We start from the raw sequence: 19,754 nt of genomic DNA on the forward strand, positions 1-19,754 counted from the left end.
CAGGCCCCCCGAACTCAGCTGCAAAGCCAGGAGCCCCTGCTTGGATAGCTAGGATTAGGAAGCTGAACAGCTATGGATTATTGGCAAATTGTAAAAGCAGCAAGCACTCTGTTGCAATGATTTTTCAGGCTTCCCATTCTGTGAAATAAAGCCCCTGCAGCAAGATGATTTTGTGCTTCCCTTGCAGGGAAACTCCAGTTGCTAGGGTTGAGTTTTGTTGGTGCTTTTTTTCCCCCCACCCCCACCCCCCCATCTCTCTTTTAGATAAAGCATATTTGCTTCTCTATTGTGTCTGGTTCAAATCTTCAACTCTTATTTTTTCTTCCCCCCTCCACAGGATTAAGATTTCTGCATTTTTCCAATGCTTCTTTTGGGAGCCAATACAAAACCCAGAAAAGCCTACTGTGTAATGTTACAGATAAGCACTTGATTAAACTATAGCCTAAAGAACAAAATACTCACCATACTAAAAGAATCATCCTGATGGTTTTAAGACAATGGTCAGGACTTTCAACACACACACAGAGGATGTGCAATAAAAAAGGTATCACAGCAAATAGCTGATTTAGAGAGGTGTGTCCCCCCCCAACCAGGTTGGAATCTTGCTTATACTTTAAGAGCATGGCCAGGTCTTTCAACACACACAGAGGATGTGCAAAAACATATCACAGCCAATAGCTGAATTACAGGGAAAGTTTGGGGGTTCCTCCCCTGCCTTGGATAGATCTTGCACATGGTTTAAGACCATGGCCAGGTCTTTCAACAGATACAGAGGTGGTGCAAAAAAATACCACAGCCAATAGCTGAATTACAGGGAAAGTTTGGGAGGTTTTTCCCCTCCTTGGATAGATCCTGCATATGGTTTAAGACCATGGCCAGGTCTTTCAACACACACAGAGGATGTGCAAAAAGAAGGTATCACAGCAAATAGCTGATTTAGAGAGGGGTTTTGTTTCCCCCCCAGAATAGAATAGAGTAAACCAGGTTGGAATCTTGCATATAAAGACCATGGCCAGGTCTTTCAACAGATACAGAGGTGGCACAAAAAAATACCACAGCAAATTACTGAATTACAGAGGGGTTTTGTTTCCCCCCCAGAATAGAATAGAGTAAAGCAGGTTGGAATCTTGCATATAATTTAAGACCAGGGCCAGGTCTTTCAACACATACAGAGGATGTGCAAAAACATCACAGCCAATAGTTGAATTACAGGGAATGTTTGGGAGGTTTTTCCCCACCTTGGATAAATCTTGCACATGGTTTAAGACCATGGCCAGGTCTTTCAAGAGATAGAGGTTGTGCAAAAACATACCACAGCAAATTGTTGGATTACAAGGAAAGTTTGGGGGTTCCCCCTCCCCTTGGATAGATCTTGCACATGGTTTAAGACCATGGTCAGGTTCAACACAGAGGATGTGCAAAAAAAAATCATAGCAAATAGCTGAATTACAGAAGGTTTTTTTTCCCCCCCAGAATAGAATAGAGTAAACCAGGTTGGAATCTTGCATATAAAGACCATGGCCAGGTCTTTCAACAGATACAGAGGTGGTGCAAAAAAATATCACAGCAAATAGCTGAGTTACAGGGAAAGTCTGGGGTTTTTCCTCCCCCTGGATACATCTTGCATATCTCAAATGGCTTAGCACTTCTTGGGGGTGAGGGGGGGAAGTTAAAAATAAGTCAAGGAACAGTACAAGCCTAGAGAGGTTGCTGGACTGGAATGTCAGAGATCTGGGTTTTATTCCTAGCTTTTCTATTGACCAGACATGCACCCTTGAAAACCACTTCCTCCTAATGTGCCTCTTTCTCCTAGAGCACTTTGTGCTATTTATGTGAACATCTTTGGGGTGAACTCTTCCCTTCTCCCATTTATAAGCAGGCTTAGAATTCTCTTGCCAACATAGGAACACATTGCAACATCAGCAACTACCTTGAATTTATTAACACACACACACACCCCCAACCCACTACAACACCCCAACATTATTTAGCAGCATGAATTCCGAGTAAGCATGGACTGCTCAACAGCTGCAGCAGAACGCCTGCACAGCATCTACCTTTTGTATTTTCTCCCCTATACACAAGGCTTAGCACTCCCCTGGCCGTGTTTTACCTTATCTCCATGTCCCAAGTTCTCAGCTTTGGCTTCATACAGAGTTTTCCAGTTGGTATTGACTCCAGATGCTGGCCCACCCCTCGCATCAGAGATGGAGGCGCACTCCAGAAGCTGTCCCTCGGAGTCAAACCTGGAACCATCAAGATACACTTCTATTTTGGGAGAGCAGGCCATTCAGCCTTACATTTCAGTTTCATGCACATGAGGGATTCTCTTTGTTTATTCAAGTCAATGAGTGCAAAGGCAACAATTCCAGTAATTTGTGTGTATTTCAAACAAAAACAGCACTTCGGGATAAGTTACTCCGACTTAATTAGCCCAGTATTTCATGCAGCCACGGGAGGAGGACAAGCTTTGTTCTATATAACTGCAATTTGTTTGCCAGCTAGTGGTCAAACCACGCACTGCATGCTCCTCAAAGGCAGGCAGATAACAAGATTTAAGGGCATCAAGATATTTCCATAATTAAAATTAAATTACATGGTGCCATTATCTTCGCAGCAGCTTCGAAAGAGACAGGGAAAGAGCATGGAAAAGATTATGCTGCTTCTGGGAAAGCAAGAAAGCAAAGCTTTTCAGCCAAAGGTTGCACTGCCATCCTGTTGTGGTGGCTCCTGGTTTGAGGAAACACCAGCCAGAGACTCAAAAAAAAACCCCAACCCACCCTGAATTTAATTAAAGTGTGACAGTAATAGCCAAGGCCCACAATCCATTTTATCTTCAACGACCCTCTGAAGTATGGGAGCAGCACAGCACAGTGACAAATGGAGTATGCCATTGTATTTCATCCATGTTTGGGTGATTAACTAGAACCTGAAGCCCCAGGATTCACTAATTTGATGCTGTCAGCACTTTAACCCTACTCATACTTCCAACACCTCTCACCACACTGCTAGTTACAGCAGACAATTCAACTACCACCTGCAGCGGAAGCAAAGGGCCACCAAGAAACCACTTTGTTTTCCTGCCAGCAATAAACCCCTTACTCTGCTACTGAAAAACATCTGGTATGGAGTGGACACTGGAAGAAGCCAGGGGAGTTGCTCCAGTCCAGAACTAACAGAGTGTGGATCAGATTCCACACAATGGAAAGAAACTGTTCAGAAGAAAAATAATAACAAAAAAATACTGTTCCCTCAGATCATGCCTCAGAAAGTAGAGCTGGTCAAGTCTGATTTCATGCTGCCTTCCAAGGCTTTGGGTCAGCATGCACTACTCCCATTGCAATTTTTCAAGGTCTGTCATGGAATTAGAAGTTTTTGAATTGAACAACTTAAGAAGGACAGCCTTTCAGGCTCCAGTCCTTTTCAAGGAAGAGAAGTTTCTATATCCCTGGGACCCCCATCCTCTGCTGTGTTTTTTTTCCTTCAGTGCTGTACAGCCTGCCCAGCCAGAGAAACAGAATAAAATGCTCGGCAGCAAGCTGGAACGAATCAACATAAACACACTCATACCATCCTCGGAGCTTAAAAGCCTCTGGGCTATCAGGGTTGATGATAACTGTACTGGAGGACAGAACAGATAGGCTTCTACCACCAAAATCAGATACTCTGGCTCCTTTGATGGCTACCACAGGTTGTCTGGAACCATCAAACCGCTCAGCCTGCACGTGTGAAGAAAAGGGGAAAAACATTAGCAGCACGCTGCAGCAAAGGTACTGCACTGGTGGTCAGAATTGACAGATCATGAGGAGATCAAATCTGCACCAAAACTACCTTACTGTGTTCAGAAGATAAGGTTTTAAACCCTCCTAGGGGTTTAAGAAAAGGCAACTAACAGTTAAAGCTGTAATCCTGACAGCCACGTCCCAGGGAACCAGGGAATCCCTAAGTCGTGTCACTGGTCTGGAAAACAAAAAGGGATTGGAAGTCTCCATTGTGGGTTTTACACAAGGATTTTAGACAGGGAGATGGGTTATAGGAATGGAGGGTTCTCTAAACAAGAGAAATTTGGTCAGATGAGACTCTTCAAGAGAGGAAACGACTCACTTGGCTCGACTCAGCCAATCCTCTCTATTCCACTGCCTTTTAAAGAGCAGAAGTGGAGGTCTGCTGACCAAACATTTTCTCTCAACTTCCCATTTTAATCTCATAAAGCTGCTTTAATGCTGCTCAGTTGCCATCAGTTTGTTATCTTGAGTAATGTCTGATGCTAACAAAGAACCTCTTGGCATGAGAGACATTTGGAAAGGTATAGATTTTCTGGACCCCACACCACTTAGCGAGCAAGTGGAGGATCAGGTGCTTAAAGACTACAAACAAGCTGAGCTGGCATTAGCAGCAGCATTCACCCTACCCATGAGATGCAGGAGCACCACAGACCAGCAGTTAGGGCAATCGCTGTTGTTAAGGAGATGCAGATGCTAACCTTAACTGTTACCTCACTTCCCCTCAATGCTTCTTGTTCTTTCCATTCTGCAAGTCAGCAAACAGATGCAGCCCTGTAAAATGGCCTGAAAATGTGCCAGGGGAGGGATAGGTTGGATATGAGAAATAAATTCTCTTAGCAAAGAATGGTCAGGCATTGGAACAGGCTGCTCATGGAGATGGTGGAGTCATCATCCCTGGAGATGTTCAAGAAAGGTATGGCCATGGCACTTTGGGACATGGTCTCATGGCTGTGGTGGTCTTAAGAGTCCAACCATCAGCCTATCTTAGAGGTCTTTTCCAGCCAAAACCATTCTATGATTTGATGGCTCAGTGAAAATGCAGACCCTGATCTCTGTTGGAAGCATTATGCCAGGAGGTGATTACCTGTAAGATTGCCTCTCCTGTGACAACTTGGTTCAAACTCAAACCTTTGATACTGAACTTCAGCTTAGTTCATTTCTCTCAGTAAATGGTTAATGGTTATTAACCACTTACACCACCAGTGCACCTGATCATTTAGCCATAAAGCAACACTGCCAAGCTGGTAGGATCACTCCCCTTTTATAGACTGCAACATAAATCCTCAAGTATCTACAACGCCAGCAGAAAACAAAGCAGCCTGTTAAAGGGAAAAGGCAGTTTACTGCAACTACTGAAACTTTCAGTTCCAAGGCTCTGATGCTTTAAACTCCCAGGCTGAGATACAGCCTCTCAACCCCCTAGTTAAGCAGGAATTTATGCAGGGTAACATGTATCCCACCCTACCAACAGAATTAATCTCAAACGAGACAGTTGTAGCCACTGGGCTTTTCCATAATCAAACTGCAACTCATCTCCTTTCCTAAACCAGGAGCCTGTTATCTTCAGACTTTGGGCTTGAGACAGAATGTCTGCAGTTGTTCAGAACACATTAGTCAGATCATGTCAGCAGTTTGTCAGAGAAAGGTTAAGAACATCACACCTGAATGAAATCAGACAGCCTTTCACCTTCTCTCTGCCCCTGATCCTTGAACACCCAAGACCTGCCTCGGTGCTCTGCCCATCTCAGATGACAACAGCACACTCATTTTCCTCACCCTGCACAAAAGGAACCTTTGCTCAAGAACAGGTAAGAAAGCACATACCTCATTTCCCCACAGCGTAGCTGTCACCAGTTTCCCTGATGCATCCATCAGATGAATGTTCCTCTTCGATACCTCTCTATTGTTAGCTTTCACTACGATTTTAGTGACATCTTCATAGCTCTTACAAATTCCAATTACATCTGAAAAAACCAGTTACAATTTAGTTAGAGCTACTTGAGGGTCACAAATGGGGAATACAAGATCACAAGAGAAGAATTCAAACCTCCTGTCAGAGTTTTACCTTGCATCTGAGCTCCCTAATTCACACGGAATCTGATATGGAAATGAAGTGCATTATGGTAGGAACGTTCCAGGGCTGAACCCTTCAGTGCTTTAATTTTGTTGACGAATTCATTAAGATATTCATGAATGCAAGCCTCACCACATTAGCAAGATCAAGGCATTGTACTATCTCTTCCCATCACATCCTGTCAAAGAACTTCAGCACTGATCCTGTAACGCGTTACTCGCGCTGCCGAAGCGCGGAGTCTCTCAGGCAAAGGGTTTCAAAGCGATTCCGAACTTTGAAACTCTATGCCTGCGACCCCAGGTTGCAGTTCTTAACAAGCCTGCACCTCTGGGTAGTCAGAGCTAACACAATCCCCTTTGCACCCCTTAAAAAAAAAAGCAAGAAATTGATGCCATTTCTAATATTAGAGATCTACCTTTAACATTCCTGGCTGAGCGCCTCTGAATCACAGGCATCTTGTGCCTGTGCAACCCGAGAGCCCTCGCCCCCACCCAAGCCGCTGATTTTTTTCCGGAGTACTCTGCCCAACACATTACAGAAAAACAAACCTCCAATACTTCACAGAGCAAGCCAAAACAGTCATGCAACTTGGACTTGGATGCAGTGGATCGTGCCAAAATCACTACAGCGATAATTAGATAGTGAAAGCAAGCAAGCCCATGAAAGGTACGAAATGCACACGTGCTGAGCAAGGCCGTTTTCCTCTCAGCCCTTTTCTGGGGAAAACAATGATCACAGCACAATAAACAAGTATCATTTCCTAGTTTAGTTTGAAGAAGAAAAAATCATCCTGTATTATTAGCAGAATGGGGTAAAGACATCTTCACAGGAAAGCTACCCGAGGTGTTTTTCATGGCAACCGTCACCGAATCACTTCAAGAGCTCACAACAATCAAAGCATTCATTGTGTGCTCACTACCCACCCAGTATTCAGGACACAAAAGTAAAACTTCAAAGCTCTAGAGCTTGCTATTTGGCTGCTTAGACTGACCAACAATTGAGTCCTTGGGTGTTTCCTCCAAGGCAGAGATGGATACGAATTCAAACTGAACAGATGGAAGATGCTGGGCATCATCACAGGGCACAACTGAAGTGTCATTAGTGAATGTAATCTCATAGTCATTCTTAACAGCTGTATACTGCTTGTTAGCAGTCTTCAAAAAGCCTTTGGTAAAATAATACACCTACAGGAGAAAGCAATGAAACAGAGGATATTGTCAGAAGTCAGAGACAATAGATTGTGCTCCCCTTAAAAAAATCCTTGCTAAGCTGAAGTTCCTCTTCCCTAGCTCATGTCAGCCTATGAAAGCACAATGCTACCATACCTTGTTCAATTCAATGAGTGGAAAGAACTTGTCTGCTTGATCATTGAATGCAGTAGCTCTAATCTCACCCTGCAGGAAAACAGGAGAGCTGGTCAGAACTGAAATTTGGCATGAAGCAATAAAAAAAGGAAGAGAAATCTTTGCAATGTTAAGTGGCATCAGTTGTAGACAAGTGTGGCCTGCCAGGCTAGCTCCAGGCATGTGAGAAACAAACAACATCCTCCTTGCATTTGTAGTTACAGCTAAAAATGACACATTCTACACCTGACCATCAAATCCCATCTCAGAAGTCTTGCTGCTACAGCTGGAGCTTCAGGACGAAGCGCTGAAGAGTTAGAGATCATAAAGGCAGCTCTGAAAAGGCATTTGTAAAAGTGGCATTAATTGCCACGGCATGGAACAGACAAACAAAAAGACATTAGAAAAATCACATAGATCCCCCAGCTCTTCAAGTCAGCACACAGTACATTGGGATGGCTCCCACTCATCCATGATGTCAGCTCTTTAAGTAAGGATTAATAACAATGATAAGCTCACTGGATGTAAATATTGGGTTTTTTTAAGAGAACATTTGAATACACAGCATGCAGAGAAAACAAATGGCTGATGACAAGGTGTTAGATTATTAACCTCACATTTTATACCCAACATCATCTAGCAGAATCTTGTTTGTTTGTTTTTTCTCCCCCCCCTCTCCACGACAGAAGGCTATAATTTGATAAGAGGTCTGACAAACTGCAAGCTTAGTTGGATTAACCAGATTCCATTCCCCAAACAAACCACAGATGAAATCTCCTACTATTACAACCATTTGTACTATGAAAATGAAAGCCTCTTAACTTGCAGGCTCCTCTCACTCCTCATTTGCCAACGTGTGTCTGAGCAAGGATGAGACCTTGCTCTCCGTCTACGGGGAAACCACCGCAGACCTCAGCATTAGGCTGTCAGGTTCCATAAACAGCTATATTCTGAAGCTGCAAAAATCCAGTCACACACTATAGACTTTGATGAAATAAAAAAAAAGAGAGAAGGATGAAACCCAAAAAGGCAGAAGCAGCAGTGTCATACATTTAAGACTTCATTCTGGCTCCAAACTGGGGTGGTGCAGCTCAGCTTAATGAACAGAGGAATAACAAGCTTCAGTCGTAATAAAAAAACCGATTTCCTATAACACACTTTATTTCCCCTATTCTGTCTTTATGAAGGCTTCATCAGCATGTGGCATACATTATCTTTTTTCCTCAGCAGATGATACTTACACTTTCATCAACCAGCTCTATGGAGAAGAGTTTCCCTTCACCCCGGGAGTTGCTCCACGTGCGGATTTGGCCTTTTTGGGTGACGCGAGCACAAATGGTCCACCTGAAACCGGGCAAGGAATCACTGCTCAGCCTGGGGGGTTGGGGTTTTGGGTTTTTTTTTAAGAGGAGCTTGAAATGACAAACCTTTGGAACTGGAATGTCACTGTTTAAAAGCCAGCCTCTTCCCACTGTACCTCAGCAACTCTGCCTGCTTTTCTGCTGCTTTCTATTTTAATGGTCTAGACCATTAAAGGCAAAAAGTTGCCGAGAAAGCAACAAAGGCAGCCATAAAGCACCTCGTATGATAATAGCAGCAAACAATCCTTCTGCATAGAAGCAGACAGATTTCAAATCTTTTACTCTTCTAGGGTACCTTTCTCCTGCAGCAGTTTGCTTGGGCTGAAAAGCCAGGCTAGAACTCAAGAGCTCAATTACGGGATCCACATTTAACTTGGGTAATCAAATCAGTTTGCATAGCTTCAAAATGTCATTCACAAAATAATTACATCCTCATGCTCTTCAAGAGAACAGTAGCCAGAGTGAATAGCTCACTGAGCTGTTTTGTCAGGTACCAAAAGGGAGGTTGCTTTAGGAAAAAAAAAGAAGAAAAAAGAGGGGGAAAAAAAGCCAATTGATTTGGAACAAAAACAATAAGAACTCACCAAGCTTGGCAGGGTAATTCCACCAAGACAGTGCAAAAGTGAATCTCAGATTCATAGAATGGTTAAGGTTGGAAGGGACCTTAAAGGTTATCTAGTTGAAACCACCATGCCATGGGCAGACACCTTCCACTAAATCAGGTTGCTCAAGGCTTCACCTGGTCTGGCCTTGAACACCTCCAGGGAGGGGGCATCCACAACCTCCCTGAGCAACCTCTTCCAGCGTCTCACCACCCTCACTGCAAAGAATTTCTTCCTAATCTCCAGCCTGAATCTCCCTTCCTCATGCTTCAATCCGTTTCCTCTCATCCCAACACTACAAGCCCTTGTTAAAAGTCCCCTTCCCATCTTTCCTGCAGTGGTGATGAAATCAAAAAGCCACAAACCCCAAAATAAAACCTCAAAGGAGAAACAACCCAAAAACTCCTTCAGCTGTTTCTATGGAGACTTTTTGGTTTTGCTTCTTTCACTGGCTGGTTTTGGTTGCCATTGGTGGTTTTGTTTGTTTGAAGTTACCCAATAAAAGTTAAAAAGCACTCAAAGAATTCTTTGAAAGCAAAAAAAGCAGCTATATTCATGCCTGTGGCAACGGCAAACCTTGAAAACTCACTTGGACTGGTATGGGTTCAAGCTGGCAATGGGCACTACTTTGGCCTGAGATCCTCCTGGTGTCTTCACTGTGCTGGGAGCAGTGGGTTTAGCAAACTGGTTTGAGGGTGCATGGTACTTTGGAGCAGCAGGACCTGTAAACCACAACAAAGCATAGAGAATGTCAGCCTTGCAGAGAGAAGTCAAGTGAAAACCACCTCATGGTGCAAGATCCAGCAGAACATTTCCCATTGAGCCATGGGGAGCTGCACAGAAGGCAAAGAGTTACACTTAATGCTGGGTTGGCACTTCCATTAATTCATGGTGCTAGGTGGGCACCACAGCGTGGCTAAAAGTTTGTTGAATCACTCCTGCTCTTGGTGACAAGTACTTTTCTAAGCTGCTAACTGCTGCAGAAGAGACACTCTCAGACCTTTAGAGCACTTATGCTAAGTGGAGATGTGTCCAGAGTCAATCACTTGTACAGAGTCTAAACAGGAAACAACTAGTCAGCTCTGTAACATGGCACATCAAGCTGCAGATCTACAGCACCTGGAGCAACAACTAAGGAATCATGGAATGGTTTGGGTTGGAAGAGACCTCTGAAGGTCATCCAGTCCAACTACCTCTGCAGTAAGTGGGGGCATCCTCAACTACATCAGGTTGCCCACAGCCCTGTCAAGCCACACTGTGAGTATCTCCAGGGATGGGGCCCCAAGCACCTTCCTAGGCAACCTGTTCCAGTGTTACATCACCCTCATGGTGCAGAACTTGTTCCTAACATTTAATCTGTATCTACTGTTCTCTGGTTGGAAACCACTGCCCCTCATCCTATCATTACAGGCCCTTGTAACCAGTCTCTCTATTCTTCCTGTAGACCCTTCCAGGTACTGGAAGGTTGCTATTAGGTCTCCCTGGAGCCTTCTCCAGGCTGAACAATCCCAGCTCCCTCAGCCTGTCTTCACAGCAGAGGTGCTCCAACCACTGATCATTTTCATGGCCCATCTCTGAACTCACTCCATGAGGTCCCTGTCCTGGTATCCCACAATCCAATACAGCTAATTCTAAGCTGAATCTTGTCCATGTATAAGCATGGACCTCTTACAATCAGCTTCTGGTATAGGAAGGAAGAGCTCTTGTTTCCTGCTGCAACAAGAAAGTGCCAAAAATTGAACTATTTTCATGTGCCTTAAATATAGAGACAAACACCACAGGGTGAAGCAGTACCAAGAACTGGGACTGACAATGTATTTTTGTTTTTGCTCAAAATAAATCCACAGGCTGACATTTAAATTGACTCTTTTATTTGGTATCTCACTAGTCTTGATCAAACCCCCCCCTGTTTGTATAGATAAACTATCAAATCATTTCAGTCCTGAACCACCTAAACATTTGCCCTCAATATCTCAGCATCAATAACACACCTTGCTGGCCAGCTCCAAGCTGCAGCCTGCTTGGGTGTCCACAAAGCACTGTTTCAACAATACAAAATTGCAGCAGATTAGATGATCTCTTCACTCTGCTTTGCCAACATTGTTTCCTTTCTTTTCCTCCCTCCCCTGAGGAAGGAGAGGGATGTGGGACACAATTTTTCTCCCCTTTAAAAAAACAAAGGTGTTGCTAAACCCAAGTGTACAGCAGCCTCTGGAGAGAATTCACCTTGTCAAGCTACAGGTTAGTCTTTAATGGAGTGGTTTCTTGTGCAAAACCATTTAGAAGTGATCTTTTTTTCCTTTTAAGCTGCAGTTTTGCACTGCCCAAGTAGGAACCAGAATCCCTGCCCAGAATGCCTCTTACCTGCTGCTGACAAACTGCCATTTTGTTGCTGTGGTTTGCTGGGTGCTGGGCTTGCTGCTGGAGCTGAAGAACGCTGCTGCCCTTGTCCTGGTAAGCAAATGGAAAGAGACCACATAGTGCAGTAGGGAGCACAGTGACCAAAACTACCCTTCAGCCTTTTTGAAGGCATTAAGACTTGCATGAACAAATTACTCTCCAACACATGCCAAAATTCAGGTGTTCTAAGGCACAGCAGTAGCAAGCTATCTGCTGAACAATATTACCATGGAGGAATCTCACTCAGATCTTTCCTCAAGCAACTGCTTTTTACTTTGAAAGAATTCAGGGCTGACAGTTATTTAGAAGGACAGCACTTAAGTAATCTTGACAACTTCACAGTTTTTTTATAGGCTTCTCTTGCTCTGACAGGTAGTTTCTGCCACTACCCAACTAACAGTCAAGATAAAAACTCTTAGGAGAATTCCCTCCTGAAACTCAGAAAGGGCCAAAAAAACCCAATGGGTAAAGTCAGAGCTGAAGTTAACACGAGGCAGAGCAAACACCTGCTGTATTTTATTGCCAAAATATGAAGACATTTAATGTGGGGGTGATGGAGTCATCATTTCAGCATTCAGGAGGGTCCCTCTTGGGACACAGCAGTATATTGCTTAGGGAGCAAAGTGATGCCATAGGACATATTGTGCCTTTTTTTATATCTATCTTATTTTTCTCTAGATTCCAGGGCTTTTCCTTGACCAGAAATACTCAGTTGGAAGACTCCTCTACCATTCAAACATTTCAGTTCCTTTACAGAATAATTATCCTGTCATATAATGCCTCCAGATGAGAAAATACCCAACCTTTTCATCTTTCTGAACATGCTTAATTGTTAAGCCATCAGTTTGTAGTTAGTCCTAGGCCTGGGCAGGCAAAGCCCCTAACCCTCCCAGCTTGGGATGTGAGGAAGAAGGTGGTGAGAGAAAGTGGAAAAGGTCAGACCAAGCCCATAATAATGAGGCACAAAAGCAGAGGGATTCCTAGAAGACAAAGAAATGATGGCATAGAAGTAAGGTGAAAGAGCAGAACCAACCCAAGGAAACCCTGAGGAGTGTTGCCTGATGTTGTACAGTCCACAAAGGTAACCCTCTGGTTATTTTCAATCCAAAACAAGGTCCTTGCACAAAACCCAACCTGCTCCCCTAACTTGCCGCAGTAGAGTCACATCGGTGAACCGGTGACAGAAGTCTCCCTGGCAACAGAGTGACGTCAAACAGTGATGTGCATTTACTGCAGAAGCCACTAGATGGAGATTTCATTGACCCTCACTCAGCTGCCTCAGGTACTCAAGAGGACCCAGTGCTCAACACCCCAAATTCATTTGGTGGAAGAGGAGAAGCTAAAAAACAAACACCCAGAAAACACATTAAGAGGAAAATACATCTGCCCAGGGAAAGATTGTTGAAGAACACTGTGAGGGTCACAGAGCACTGGAGCAGGCTGCCCAGAGAAGCTGTGGAGTCTCCTCTGGAGACTTTCAAGACCCATCTGGATGTGTTCCTGTGTGACCTGTGCTAGATTCTGTGGTCCTGCTCTGGCAGAGGGGCTGGACTTGATCTTCAAAGGACCCTTCCAACCCCTAACATCCTATGAACAGGAAGGTACACTGGAAATAGTGAGGGACATCCTTGATACTTCCAATGTTTGGTTGGGCTTGGGTTTTTTGTTGTTTGCTTTTTCCCCCCAGGACTTCATTTAAAAACCAACACCAAAAGCCCACCACTCACATTAGAACCTTTGTGTTCTATGAAACAAATTCATGTTTCAATGGCTGCCTACCCATAGCCTGGTGTTTCTCAACAGATTAAGAGCACAGCAACACATCTGTGCACATGTTCAAATGCAGGAATATCTCTCCAATCTTCTCACTTGCAGAGTCTAGGAACTCCTAAACTCTGACTTATGGTGGCCTACAGGTCACTTAAGGTGCTCAGAAAATCAACTCTTCTGCCTGGTTTTCACTGTCAGCTTTTATTAGCAGATTAAAACACCACCACCCTATCATAATCTTGAAATACTCAATCACATTTCTGCTAAATATACTGAGTTAGACAAACCCAAGACCTCTGGCCAAAGCTCACCACAGACCCACTCTGATCTGGCAGCCATGTAACAGCAATTCTCTGCTTTTGATGTTACCAGGAGGTTTCACTTGAACTCAAGACAAAACTTCTTTACTTTGAGGGTGCTGGAGCACTGCAGCAGGCTGCCCAGAGAGGTGGAGCCTCCTCCTCTGGAGGGTTTCAAAACTCACCTGGATGTGTTCCTTGCAACCTGCTCTAGGCAAACCTGCTTTAGCAGGGAGGTTGGATGAGATGATCTCCAGAGGTCCCTTCCAACCCCTAACATCCTGTGAATCTGTGAGGTACTACCACAGATGTGTCCCAGAACTGAGCAGTAGCATGAGCAGAGGGTAAGAGGAGGGGAGGAAATGCACTTTGAAAGCATGGACAGCAAATTATGCTGGTGGGAATGGCAAGAAAGAGTTCAAGTCAATGTGGAGTTGCACAAACATTTCCCCATTGAAAGATTAACAGCAGAAGTTAAACATAAGTAGCAAGTAATTGTCATAGTGAGAAGAAAGTCCAGCATCAGAGTAATTTGAATGAGATTAATGACAGTAATAACATTACCATCCACTTTTCAACAAGAACTAGACCTCTCCATCTTAATTTTCAGTACTATTATGCTGCCTAAAAAGTTTTTATGATATGTATTAAGAAGATTGTGTCTCCAGCTTCCTTGTTAGGCAGATTAACCACCTACTGCTCAAGTGTAAAGTAGCCAAAAGCCAGCTTCTCTCTCCCTGGGTCCTACTGTGCTATTGCAGCCCAGGAAAGAATATTCCTTAATCCTAGATCTAGCAACTTCAGATCTGTATTTCAAGTAAGACCAAAAGGGAAGACTTAAACATTCTTTTTCTTGAATACCTGAACTTTTGGCCACAAATTCCACAGAGTGCTCTTAGATACTCACTCTGCATTAGCTAAGCCTTCCTCAAAAGTACCACCTCTCAATACATACAGGAACTCAAAGAACCTGCAACTTGAAACACACCTCTGCTATTTTATTACAGGAACTCAAAGAACCTGCAACTTGAAACACACCTCTGCTATTTTATTAAGGCCTGCCTTAGCAGGCAGCCCTGCAGAGCAGGAAGGCTGGGTTAAGCACACTTGACCTAAGCTATCAGCATCTTCTGCAAGGGAAACCTTATTTAGCCTCAAATCAAAGGGTATGAAGGCTGCAGAACAACATCAGTGTTAAAATGAAACACAAATCACCCCCAATTTAGCACTTCTTAGCCACCTAGTGCAAAAACCACACCTACCATGATCCCAGACCTGTGACATCCCCAGAAGCAGTCAGGCTCGAAAAAGTTCATTGTCAAGTAGTTTTGTGAGGCCAAATGGAGAACTTCAATCAAAGTCATGGCAATTTGGCCAATATTTATAGTCTTAAAGGTATATTTTCAGCTCAGTTCTGTAAAATATCACATTCCTGGTCGTTTCTAAGCAACAGTATGATAAATGAAAACCACTATGGTTCACGAGCTCTTGTATCATAGAAGGGAAATGAGAGAAAGGCACAAAACAGTCTGCTCAAGAGCTATTCTGAAAGCCTTGGTCTCTACAGCAACTGTGGGATTAAACCATAAAATCTGAGATGTCAACACATTTTTTAAACAGCAATTAGCTAAGTAACTATCAGAGGAACAAAAGATTCTTTAGGCTCATTTAACAAACGCCCCTCCAATTCCCTGGGAGAAAGGAAAGTTAATGAAGAAAGATGTCTTCGCCTTTGCAATGAAGTTTCGTTTTGGCTTCGATTAGCAAGGCAGGTTTCTAAACCAGAAAGGGCACTGCCCCTACCATCAGGGACTGCCCAAAATCTCCTGCTGCAAACTGCTACCACTACTGTAAAAACTAGAGAATGACAGAGTGGCTTAGGTTGGCAGGGGCCTTCGAGAACACCTACTCCAACCTCCACATCATAGGCAAGGATGCCTCTCAACCAGGCTCAGCTGCTCAAGGCCTCATCCAGCCTGGTCTTAAACACCCCAAAGGATGTGGCATCCATAACCTCCTTGGGCAGCCTATTCTAGAGTGTTCCACTCTGGTAGAATAGAATAAACCAGGTTGGAAGAGACCTTCAAGATCATTGTGTCCAACCTATCATCCAACACCACCTAATCAACTAAACCAAGCACCCTATCAAATCTCCTCCTAAACACCTCCAATGATGGTGACTCCACCACCTCCCTGGGCAGCACATTCCAATGGGCAATCACTCTCTCTGTGTAGAATTTCTTCCTAACATCCAGTCTGAACCTCCCCGGCACAGCTTGAGACTGTGTCCTCTTGCTCTGGTGCTGGTTGCCTGGGAGAAGAGACCAGCCCCTGCCTGTGTACAACCTCCCTTCAGATAGTTGTAGAGAGCAAGAAGGTCTCCTCTGAGCCTCCTCTTCTCCAGGCTAAGCAACCCCAGCTCCCTCAGCCTCTCCTCATAGGGCTTGTGCTCCAAACCCCTCACCAACTTTGTTGCCCTTCTCTGGACACCTTCCAGCAAGTCAACATCTTTCCTAAACTGAGGGGCCCTGAAGGCTTTCCTCCTAAGATCCAGCCTAAATCTACTCTCAGCTTAAAACCATTTCCTCTTGTCCTGTCACTAGACACCCTCATGAAGAGTCTCTCTCCAGCCTTCCTGTATCATCCCTTCAGGTATTGGAAGGCAGCTATAAGGTCTCCCCAGAGTCTTCTCTGCTAGTAGGAAAGATCAAATAAGTAATTCTTCCAGAAGAGCTTTTTGCTACTACATTTCAGCCATTATCTGTACACATATTTTCTTCAAGTGCTTATAATCTTTTCTCTTTTTGAAGACCAGAGAAGAGAACATGCCTTTGAACATACACTGGGGGTGGGGGGTGGTTTGCAAAGGAAAATATGTTATTAGTTCCAAAAAATGCTTGCCTGAGAACTGTAAGCTCAGCACAAGAAAATGAAGCACACAGCTCCTCAGGCAGCACAACAAACCCAGAAGATTCACAAGGGGTCAGCTCAGATTAAGGTCCACTCAGCACATCCTCGTTTTTGAGATGGCAGGGCAGGAAGAGGTGCTTGGGGAAGTCTGCATGCTGGCTGCATTTTCATACCAGTCTCAACTGCTCTATGTACTTTGAGCAATTTAAGTTTTAGTGCTTCCTGAACCTAACGTTCATGCAGGGGATGTATTGTTATGTTTAACAGCCTTTAATGGATTTCTCTTTCACGTCTAATTGCTTTTTGAACCCGTGCCAATTTCTGGCACCTACCTCATTTAACTATGCACTGTTTGGGGGTGCAGCACAGCCTGTGTTTTAAAACCACTACCAGAGAATGAGATCTAAAGAGCATCAAATGAGTGTAGAAAAAAGAGAGAGAGAGAGAGAGACTCATCATTCTTTATTCATCCCCTCCACGCCATCTTATACTTTCATAGATCATTATTACATCTTCCTCCTGCTGTTTTCTTTCCAGACAGGAGAAATTATCATCTATTTGATTACTCATTAGGAGAAGCCACAGAAAAAGCTTCTGCATGCTTACTGGAACTCTAGGTAGAGACCACTAACGTAATAAAGACCTGACAATGTTATCATGAGGTATGATTACTTGCCAGGATCATGTGGGGATTGAAGCCTCAGCTGTGGCATAATGCTTGCTAAAATATGAGCACCTCATTTTGCTAGATAACCAGAAAGGATATTCAGGATCTGGACATGGCTGTTCCAGGCATAAGAAAGCTGAACCTGTCTGACTGCTGCTTTTGAAGTGAAACACAGCTGAAAGGCTGCCATAACAGAGTCTGTTGAGAAAGGTTCTGGTTTACAGGAGACACTCACCTTCGTTGTATGGCACTGGATTGCCAATATTCCCACCAACCTGATCAGCAGTTTTTAGAACATCTAACTCCATCAGGATGACCACTCTCCTACAAACACAGAACAGACAGCAATCAAGACTCCCACTCCCTCTGCAAGTCTGTCAGCTCTCAATATCCTTTGAGGCAGGTAAGAGACCAAACCATCAGGGGCTGAGTCTTTGAACAGGGGATCTGGAAGGCAAAACCTCCTGTGAGAGGCTTGAAGCAGTAAGACATTTCCTTAATGAGAGCTGATGGCACAGAAAAATGACAAAAACAACATAGTCATTCAAAGGTAACAAAACCATGCAGATTTTAGAAGAGAGTATTTTCCTTGCCTTGAAAGAAAATATATTCCCTCCACAGAAACAATGAATAACATGAACCTTTTATTTTCCCTGGATACCTGTGTAGCTTTCCTATAATCACTTCACTCAGATCCTCTCTCATTTTTCAGTATCTTGCCTCTCTTCCCTCAGATTTTCATATAAAGACCACATTCCACAACACCTAATAAGCAATAAGGAAGCTTCACTGTTTTCTTTTCCACAGCAGATCATCTGAAGTTAAATTTTCATAAAGCTTTAGACAAATTGGTGCATTCCAACTGGAAGCCTTCAATCACTAAATCACTCTGCTAGCCATATCTGCACCCACTGCACTGTGTTTCTTTCTCCTACTGTTTGTGCTGTGTACTTTCCCTCCTACACTCCAACGATTGAATATTTCCAGATAATCCAAATCAAAAGTATTTGGCCTATTCTTAGTCACAAAGGACTGAGCACCCACCAGTGCCACTGTCTTTCTGTAGAATGATGCTGAAAGAAGCTCACATACCTGCCATCTTTCAGGCTGTTGACAATGAATCTGTTAACCTGGCAAATACACTGAGCTGATAAGCGCTGCTCTTCCACCAGAGAGTTCAGCTGCGTGGCCAACATGAACGCTACAGAAACAGAAGTGAAGCATTGAAACAATGAACACATCCCAGCCTTAAAAAAAAGGCCACTGTGGCTGGCCCACAGTTTTTCCAACCCAGTCTAGTGTTGCATTAGATCTACAACTTGCTCAGAGAACACACAGAAAACAATCTTAAGTGCTAACAAGTCACCAAAGCTGAGCAAAAACTAGATGGGATTAAATCCCTGAACGGCAGAGTGCAGTGACAGCTAGAATGAGCATATCCCAAAGAAGACAGAGAGAGTTAAAATTGCCTTAAAAGTCAGTGTTACCACACTATGTATGGGTTTCTATGTTTTCATTATAGCCTGCAATAAGCCAATCACTTAAATCTCACAAAAAAGATTTCCAGAGGAGAATGATTTTATGTGATTGTTAAAATGCAGTTGCACACTTCAGACTTTAGCTCATAGGCTCCTGTATGCCACATTCCTCCTTCAATATTCATCACTTTGCACCTAGACACCGAAGAGGAAACTTTAGCACCATTAGTACCTCCACACTTAAAATCTCACTGCAGCTTCTCATACTTACATGACAATGTGTTAACCCCATCACTCATCAACACCCTGTAACGTGGTGGCCCATTTCCCGTAGCAATAGCCCGTGTATTCTGTGGGGAAATAGGAGAACATGAGTTCTGTTCAGAAACCCTTCAGAAACACAAACTGACAGCGTTACCAAATAGCTTATCCAGCCAGCTTTTTTCTTTTAAATGCTGGTATTAGCAGCATAGCCCAAGCCATGTAAAATGAAGTGAAGCAGACGCCAGCTTTGCTCAGCCCCACTGCAGAGGAAACTTGGCTGCAGATAGAAGCCTGCAGGGAAATGCACGCAGTCACTAACGGACTAGGACAAGAGGGTACTCACGATGACTTGCAGCACGGGCTTGTTAATGTTCTCCCCCTGCATTATGGCCTAGAGGAAAGAAAAAGTGACGCTCAGTAAAGTGCCACGACCTCACTCAGGAACGCTTCCAGACCCATAGTGAGGGAGGAACAGCCATGGAACGGCCAGAGACACGGGAACAGTCGTTACCGATGGACCTAGCCAGTGCTCTCCCTGCCTCCCGGGGCCGGGCCCAGTTCCGGGCCTGCTCTCTCCTCTCGGGACTGGGCCAGATGTAGTGCCCGGCCCGCATGTCTCCGGGCCCAGGTCCGGCGCAGTCCTCACCCCCCCACCACCGGACCGAGTCCAACCCAGGCCCCCTTCCGCGTCGCAGGCCCCTCACCGCGATGGCCCCTTCGCTCAGCCGCACGCTCATGATGCCGTGACTCCCGCGCACTCCGCCACTGCCGCCAAATCCTCCCGCCGCCCAGAGCCCTGCC

At 44.3% G+C, this 19,754-nt stretch overlaps 1 protein-coding gene across 1 annotated transcript in view; it reads right to left on the reverse strand.

Annotated features, from left to right (window-relative positions):
* RPA1 (replication protein A1) overlaps window positions 1-19,752 on the reverse strand; it is a 31,035-nt gene extending 11,283 nt beyond the window's left edge. The window contains exons 1-13 of the mRNA XM_068154608.1: window positions 19,658-19,752; window positions 19,297-19,344; window positions 18,961-19,039; window positions 18,304-18,412; window positions 17,447-17,535; window positions 11,530-11,616; window positions 9,755-9,887; window positions 8,444-8,546; window positions 7,185-7,253; window positions 6,851-7,043; window positions 5,610-5,749; window positions 3,571-3,719; window positions 2,114-2,246 (exon numbers count right to left, since the gene is read on the reverse strand). Of these exons, the coding sequence (XP_068010709.1) occupies window positions 2,114-2,246; window positions 3,571-3,719; window positions 5,610-5,749; window positions 6,851-7,043; window positions 7,185-7,253; window positions 8,444-8,546; window positions 9,755-9,887; window positions 11,530-11,616; window positions 17,447-17,535; window positions 18,304-18,412; window positions 18,961-19,039; window positions 19,297-19,344; window positions 19,658-19,690 (1,365 nt within the window). The 5' untranslated portion in view covers window positions 19,691-19,752. The remainder of the gene's footprint in view (window positions 1-2,113; window positions 2,247-3,570; window positions 3,720-5,609; window positions 5,750-6,850; window positions 7,044-7,184; window positions 7,254-8,443; window positions 8,547-9,754; window positions 9,888-11,529; window positions 11,617-17,446; window positions 17,536-18,303; window positions 18,413-18,960; window positions 19,040-19,296; window positions 19,345-19,657) is intronic.
* Window positions 19,753-19,754: the final 2 nt, after the last annotated feature.

This window comes from Melanerpes formicivorus, unplaced genomic scaffold, assembly GCF_026170545.1.
Source record: "Melanerpes formicivorus ecotype bairdi unplaced genomic scaffold, bMelFor1.0.p_v2 SCAF_29, whole genome shotgun sequence".
Lineage (NCBI taxonomy): Eukaryota > Metazoa > Chordata > Aves > Piciformes > Picidae > Melanerpes > Melanerpes formicivorus.